We start from the raw sequence: 8,675 nt of genomic DNA on the forward strand, positions 1-8,675 counted from the left end.
CTTTGTTCAGAGGAACTGGTACATAAGCCCTGCTTGTCATAGATAGAACATACATCTTAATCCAGAAGAGCAATAATTTCACCTTTCAACGAAAAAGTTGTAGTCTGCACATTGGTTAAACCAATGGTAATTGTTTCTACCACTGGATACTACATCTCCGTTTTAGGACCTTATCTTGCACGAAACAGCGATGCTACAATATTAAGGTAGTTCTTTACTCGGCACTAAATGGGCTCAATCTTTAAAAATCTGCTTTTATAAGACAGACATACATCCCAGCAATGGTTAGACACAAGAAAAATTATGTGTCAACATGTTCACTTTTCCGCTATAGCCTATCGGAGTATATACCCCGAAATGTAAAATACTGAAATTTTACCTATCCTAGATTTTGTTGTGTATAAATGAATTTAAGTCTAAATATTCAACTTTAATACCCAAAATAGAGTAGAAACATGTTAGTAAACAATATAATATCATTGTTTTGCATGAATCATTATAAATAGATGCACTTTGTTAGGCTATTGTATCAAAATTTAATGTGAGAAAATATGCTTTACAGGACAATCACGGTCATTTAAAAAAATTATGGACTCAAACTTCATAAATTTGCATTATTTTTACTAAATTATATTTAAGAAAAATAATAAGCTTAAAAAAATTATATGTTGACGTATTACTTTTCGTGGTATGAGCTCTACGCTAAGGGGACCCCCCTATTTTCTTTCTTCCAAAAGTGATATATTGCCACATATTTCTGTAATACTGTTTATGTTTGAGTGTATACTTGTATTAACAAGGCTGTATATAATTTAAAACTTATATAATTTAAAAACAATAATTATACACATCTAAAACAAAATGTCCCTAAAATTTATGATATTTTACTCAAAAATAAATAAATAAATAAAACACACTTGTCTTTAAATTGGAGACGATGAAAATGAAAATGAAAGTAATTCATTGATTCTCAGAAACTGGATGATTTTGCTACAGAAAGTAACGAAGTGTGCTGCAAGTGAATCAACTTTTGTCAAATACTTATTCATAAGATTATTTTGCATTGGGATTCGTGGGTAAGCAGGTTGGGGAAGGGGGTATGCGTTTTATGCAATAATTATTATTCAAAATAAATTATGTAATGCTTGATTAGTAAAATCCATAAATTGTCTAAGTCAAATCGTAGTCATTACTTTTCTCCCAAATTATCACTATTAGCTTTAACTTGGCCGCCGACAAAAGTCGCGTCGATAGTTTGATACATGTTCTGATGTAGCATGTATATGGTCCGTGTTTTCGACGCGGCATGTAAAACATCCATTATTCACAGAAATAACGTTTTATTACCTAATTATTTCTGTCAACTGAAAGTTAGTTCCAGCCTTCTTTTTTTAATTAATATATCCTTAAAATGTAGATTATGTGTTTGTTGACGCGACCGACTTCGAGCAAAATCGTTACCGGATATTTAAAACGCTAAGTAAAAGTCAAACCAATATAGTTAAAAAATCTCATCTCGGAAAAAGGAAGCGCGGTTCCGGTTTTACTATTCGTAAATGACGTAGTGCGGGTATAGACCTACTTTAAATCATATAATGAAGACAAACAAGTAAGATGTTTTAAACTGTATGGAAGATTATTTCATTGTGGAGCAGGGATTCCGAGATTCCATGGAATATCTCGAACAGCTTGGAATTAAAGCATGTAAGCCCACCTTCATGAAGAAAGGAGAAAAACAGTTTTCCACACAGGACTCCAATACAAGCCGCTTAGTTAAGAGGGTATTTTTTGCATTGAATATAAAATATTTTTTAAATATTTATTTCAAACAAAAATAGAGTAAGCAATTACATTTGCACTAAAAATGTTTAAGCACTTCTCTCTTTCTTAGATCCATAAAAAAAAATTGGTACTAAAACAAGTTGGCATGGAAAGAAATTAGCCCCCCCCCCCCTTCCTCCCCTACGGAATAGGATTTCCGATTTTTTTCTATTATTTGCTTGTCAACTTTTTCGGTATGTAATTTTCATTATATAGTAAAATTGATATAAAAGTGCTTTACATCATTGATCTTGACAGAACGCAGAACTGAAAAAAGAGAAACTAAAGAAAGAAAAATTAAAAAGAATTCTAAGAAGATTAACCTTCGCTATGTTCCAATCGGAATCATCAAGCAGCAGCGATGAAGAATCGTGAGGTAATATATTTATAAAGTTATAAATTTTTACCCACTAACTGGCCTCCTGGTTAAAAAAGAAAACTTCCAAAGCTATTGGAGTATCTTCTGTACATCAATTATATTCTTAAAAGATGATTTGGCTACTGTGTAGAATGTGAGGAAATTTACTGGGATCCAGGATTCAATGCAGGACTTTTTGAGAGCATCTTCTGTATATCAATCATATTCTTAAAAGATTATTTATTACGCAAAATTGAATCCTCACTAAAATACAGTGAATCTGTTTGAACAGTTGAATTAATATGAATCTGCATTTTATCACTGTTTTTTGACAGATTGAAGAACTGAAAGAAAAACTGAAGACGGAAAAAAGAAAAGACGTGAACTTACCGAGAGATTTAGATCGCTAATTGCTCTGAAGGGCATGATACCAGACATGATTAGCAGCGATTTAGATTGAGGTTATGTTGTAATAAATTAAAAGCAATTGACATCCTAGGCTAGAAAAGAAAATTACCTAAGTTGTTTGAGCATCTTTTGTATATCTATCATATTCTTAAAAGATTTTTATTACGCGTACTGTGTAGAAAGTGAGGAGAGTTCTGGGATCCAGGATTTCAATGCAGAAAACTCGTTTCTGCTCCCTCCACCCAGTTTACCCAAAGGTAGAAAATGAAACTACTGGCTCGAATCTGAAATTTTAAGAAATATGTTATTTTCCGAGTAAATAGCAAAAGGACTTGTTATATACGCGTATTTTCAAAATTTGGTCCCAAAAAGATTTTTGAGCAATTACAAAAGAAAGACTCCATGTAAACATTTGACATATTGGACCTAAAGCAAAGAAATTATATGACCGACAACTGACGCTAAATCCTTGAATGTGCTTTTTATTTTTTTTGTTTAGGATCTTAACATTCAGGTTTTCTAATGTGTTTTGTGGGATGCTAATTACACTTTAACACATATCCCACCCAAAACCCAGCCAGTCTAATTTCTGAGAAGTTTTCCATATACTTCTTCTTGATCATGTTGATTAAGAAGAAAGTCTGTGCACGATCCACCATAACGCTGTTTGACAAATACAATTTTCTTTTGTGTCGCTTGAACATCCGTCGCCTAAGTACTTATGTATATATAATTATAGGAAAAGAACAGACTCTCCAACGTGCTACTAAAAGTCTTAAGTTTTTGTGAAAATGTGTCTCGCAAAACATACACCAAAAGGTAAAACCGTAAGGACATAATATTTGACGGTTTCCTTAATTTTCCAAGAAAACCCTAGATATTGATCCGGGTGAATATTGATATGGTGGTACCCACTGATGAAATCAAATTCTATTAAAAAAAATCCCTTTCTTTGCCGAGTTTAAGACCTCTTTTGTCCCCTTAAATGTTGCCTTTCTTTTCAGAAATAACTGTCCTTTGTCCCCTTAAATTTTGCCTTTCTTTTCAGAATTAACATGTCTTACATCCAGTATCTACCTTTGCTGTTTGTTCTCAGATATGGAAACTGTTAACACAAAGAGAAGCATTCCAAAACCAGATCTTTCTTCATAGATAAAAGAATAGGTGTTTCTTTAAAATCTGAATTATCTAAAGCAAATTAATTATTTCTTAAAAATTGTTTCAGGAGAACTTTTAAACTTTAATTTATAACCATATTTTACAACATTCAGAATATAATCAAAAGGTTTAAGTACATTTTCGCAAAAATATTGCAATTTTTAAAGTGATCATGATCAGAAGGATGATTTGAAAAACAATTCAGAATGCATTCAATATACCTATCCAACAATCCAGGTGTAATTGGCAATCTAATATCTACTGAACTCTGCAGTCTATATATGCCTACCAACATCCTATTTGATAACAAAATTTTGGATGGGATCTCGGATAAAACCCCATTAAGTTAACATTTTAAATTTATGCAAGTAAATTAAGAAAGACTGGTAGAGGCAACCTGAAGATATGAACCACAATCTGGCACTAGTGGATACCTTCTGTACTGAGAATGGCATGTGGCTAAACATCAAAAAGTCAGCTACCTTTTACATAACTCCATGTGGGAGTAAGACATACACGGTAAATACGAATGTGACCCGGTAAGCATAAAAGGGGAAAAGGTCCCCCCCCCCGGACGAAAGCATGAAGTCCATTGGTGACCAAGATTCGAAAGAACCTGCTTGTTCAGTTTGGGGATATGATTGCTCCGTTGGGTGAGGTGTCGCTTAAACCGCGGAAAAAACTGGTTCTCTTGAATCAGTATGCCCTACCTAGGCTGATGTATCCCCTCCAGCAAGATGACTATCCCAAGTCGGTTTTGAAAAAGCTTGACCGCATGGTACGAGCTACAGTGCGATGCAGGCTGAAACTGCCTAACTCCATATTCTACGAGAGTATGGGGGACGGTGGATTCGGGTTGCCTGAGCTAACAAAGAGTATATCCGCCCAGCGAGTAAACATGCTTCGTGGCATCTGCCGGTACTCCGATTCCAAGATCAATCGCATGACGGATGTCTTGCAAACCCAGGTCTTCGTTAAAAGGTTGACCAAGGATGCCGGACTCAGCGTTCCGGAAAAGCCTGCAGGGCGAGTACGATGGCACAGGCTTGTTCGTAAAGCCACAGAGGATCTGAACATCGGAAAGGCTGCAAAGTCATTTCGATTCAGTGAATCTAACAGCTGGTTGATCACGCATGCGAAGTACTTCTGCAGTGAGGCTGACTACATTACTGACGTTAGTCTGAGGGCAGAAACGTACTCATGCATAGTTACAATGGCCAGAGCTAGAGCATCGGGTGATGTCAATAGGTCACATCTCGGGAGCATGTCCTAAGGTTAAGGACTATCGAATACGCAGACACAATGCAATTTTAAATTGCGTTGCCAAAAAATGCAAAGATAGTAGGTGGCTAGCCAGCTATGAACCCAGGATAAATGACTCTGAGGGAAGGCTTTCGAAGCCTGATCTTGTCTTAGTAAAGGGGAACACTGCATGGTCCTCAACACTACTGTGGTGTACGAGAATGGTCCTTCTTTACAGCAGGCCAATCTCAACAACGTGCGTAAGAACACCCCTTTTGAACAGACAGATCAAAGATAAATTGAGTGTAGACAAGGTGCAGGTGCTCGGTCTCGCTGTCGGGGCTCGAGGTGGTTGGTGCCGCCAAAACACTTCCTGTCTTGAAAGAATCGGCATCACACACAAAGGCTTCCGAAGCCAATTATGCCGGGTCGCACTGAAGGGAACGATAGACATGGTTCGGCTGTTCATGGACGGTTAGTCATGATCACAAGCAACGGGAACAACGGTCGTTCTCACATACATACCAACTTGACAACTGTACATACTGTGGAATCATCATTGTTCGTGGGGGACCAATGTTCGTGGCTTTCGTGGGTAACCCTGACCCACGAATTTACATCCCCACGAACGTATATAGAAACATTTGGTTTATCATTTGTTAAAAGTTATTTAATGGATTCAATGTATCAGATCCATGTTAAAGTCACATATTAAAAGATTGAGGGGCAAAATGAAAACCATCTATCCTTCTGTGTTCAATAAACCAGAAGTGAAAAAAAGAATTAGATAGATTACACGATCAGTACGTACTGGTTCCTGCCGACAAAGCAGGTTACAACATTTTCTTCGTTTGTAAGGCTCATTATACATATACTTCTCTTTCTAAGGAAGAACTTCTTCAAAATCACCTGTCAGTTTTGAATACTTTTAATATTCCACAGAGCCAAAATGAATTTGAACTACCTTATATATATTGGATTCCGAAACTTCATAAGAATCCTAACAAACAAAGATACATTGCAGGTTCCAGTAAATGTTCAACCAAGCCTCTTTCGTTACTTCTCACTAAAATATTGACAGTAGTGAAGGAAAAACTTCAAGAGTACTGTACAACTATATATTCAAGAAGTGGTGTAAATCAGATGTGGATACTTAAAAATTCTAAAGAACTTTTGGACAATTTGAAATCACAAGACTTTACAAATATCAACAGCATAAAAACTTAAGACTTTTCAACTTTATACACAACAATTCCCCACGACAAATTAAAATCCAGGCTTTTTGATATCATTGAAAGCTGCTTCTTCAACAAAAATGGAACTCCTAAGTTTACTTACCTCGTCATTGGTCATTTGAAAAATTATTTTGTTAAAACAGATTCTGATTGCACACATAAGTACTCTAGCTGAAGTTGACATCAAGAAGATGCTTGAGTTTCTGAATGACAATATCTATGTGGTTTATGGAGACCAGGTATTCCAACAATCTATTGGAATTCCCATGGGTACAAACTGCGCTCCGTTATTAGCAGACTTATTTTTATATTCATATGAAGCAGAATTTATGCAAAATCTTTTACGTGAAAAGAAGAAAACACTTGTTGTGGCCTTCAACTCGACATTTAGATATATCGACGACGTATTGTCAATTAATGAAAGAAAAAGTGAGCTAGCTCACATACCCCACGCTCCCCCAAAATTTAACGGTGAAACACATAATGAAAGGCACAGTGCACTTTAAATACATAGTATAGATCAAAAAGGGCAATAATTGCAAAAAAATCTTCACATCAAAATGTCTTGCATATGAGGACATTTAAATGTGGAATGAAGTTTCTATATAAATAACGGAATCAAAATTTCTTGGCATTATACAAATCCAAACATTAATTTGGAGTTGTTAGGGGAGGGGGGGTTGAGAAATTATCTTGAATAATAGGCAAAACTCTTTGAGATAAAATAATGGAATATGTCCTAAATATCTGCATAGGTTGACGAAATTCTGTGCAGCGGTTTATGAGGAGTTGCGCTGACAAACTATTCATCTCTATATTCAAAATATGGCCAAAAAGTCTAAGTTGGAAAGTGTGGAAATTCCCGGAAAAATACAGGAATTAGAATTTCCTGGTAATATGCACATTTACATATTGTGTCCTAAATATCTGCAAAGTTTGATGAAATTCTGTGAAGCGGTTTATGAGGAGTTGCGCTGACAAACTGTTTATCTCTATATTCAAGGTATGGCCAAAAACCTAAGTATTTAGTGCGGAAATTCCCGGTAAAAATAATGGAATCGGAATTTTCTGGTAATATGCACATCTACATATTGTGTCCTAAATATCTGCAAAGTTTGACGAAATTCTGTGCAGCGGTTTATGAAGAGTTACGCTGACAAACTGTTCATCTCTATATAAAAGGTATGGCCAAATGCCTAAGTTAAAAAGTGCGGAAAGTCCCGGAAAAAATAAAGGAATCGGAATTTCCTGGTAATATGCACATCTACACATTGTGTCCTAAATACCTGTAAAGTTTGACGAAATTCTGTACAGCGGTTTATGAGGAGTTGCGCTGACAAACTGTTCATCTCTATATTCAAGGTATGGTCAAATGCTTAAGTTAAAAAGTGCGGAAATTCCCGGAAAAAATAATGGAATTGGAATTTTCTGGTAATATGCACATTTACATATTGTGTCCTAAATACCTGCAAAGTTTGACGAAATTCTGTGCAGCGGTTTATGAAGAGTTGCGCTGACAAACTGTTCATCTCTATATAAAAGGTATGGTCAAATGCTTAAGTTAAAAAGTGCGGAAATTCCTGGAAAAAATAAAGGAATGGGAATTTCCTGGTAATATGCACATCTACACATTGTGTCCTAAATACCTGCAAAGTTTGACGAAATTCTGTGCAGCGGTTTATGAGGAGTTGCGCTGACAAACTGTTCATCTCTATATTCAAGGTATGCCCAAATGCCTAAGTTAAAAAGTGCGGAAATTCCCGGAAAAAATAATGGAATGGGTATTTCCTGGTGATATGCACATCTACACATTGTGTCCTAAATACCTGCAAAGTTTGACGAAATTCTGTGCAGCGGTTTATGAGGAGTTGCGCTGACAAACTGTTCATCTCTATATTCAAAATATGGCCAAATGCTTAAGTTAAAAAGTGCGGAAATTCCCGGAAAAAATAATGGAATGGGAATTTCCTGGTAATATGCAAATCTACACATTGTCCTAAATACCTGCAAAGTTTGACGAAATTCTGTGCAGCGGTTTATGAGGAGTTGTGCTGACAAAAAAAGAGGACTGACTGACTGACGGACTGACTGACTGACGGACGGGTCAAAAACATTATACCTCCCGCAACTAGTTGCGTGGGGTATAATAATGGTGATTTCCATTCCTACGTCGACACGATATATCCTGGTGAGTTTGAGATAAAAGATACCACAGAGTCCGAAATTTCTGCTTCATACTTGGATATTTTACTTGAAAAAGACACTAATGGTAATCTAACAACCAAGCTATATGATAAACGTGATGACTTTAACTTTTCTATCGTCAACTTCCCTTACTTATGCAGCAATATACCTTCATCACCTGCATACGGAGTATTTATATCTCAGTTGATTCGATACGCAAGAGCATGCTCTACGTATGAACAATTTCTTAAACGAGTTAAATTATTGAC

At 36.0% G+C, this 8,675-nt stretch overlaps 1 protein-coding gene across 1 annotated transcript; it reads left to right on the plus strand.

Moving 5' to 3' along the window:
• Positions 1-4,382: 4,382 nt before the first annotated feature.
• Positions 4,383-5,018, plus strand: LOC134229995 (uncharacterized). Its single transcript, XM_062711765.1, has one exon. The coding sequence runs from the start codon at positions 4,383-4,385 to the stop codon at positions 5,016-5,018; it is 636 nt and encodes a 211-aa protein (XP_062567749.1).
• The last annotated feature ends 3,657 nt before the right edge of the window (positions 5,019-8,675 follow it).

Source organism: Saccostrea cucullata, unplaced genomic scaffold (assembly GCF_032062105.1).
Source record: "Saccostrea cucullata isolate Sc308-1 unplaced genomic scaffold, CSIRO_AGI_Scuc_v1 ctg6019, whole genome shotgun sequence".
Taxonomy (NCBI): Eukaryota; Metazoa; Mollusca; class Bivalvia; order Ostreida; family Ostreidae; genus Saccostrea; species Saccostrea cuccullata.

Excerpts from the sequence above, each read along its gene's own strand:
- LOC134229995 (XM_062711765.1), top strand. The coding sequence starts at position 4,383 with ATGATTGCTCCGTTGGGTGAGGTGTCGCTTAAACCGCGGAAAAAACTG.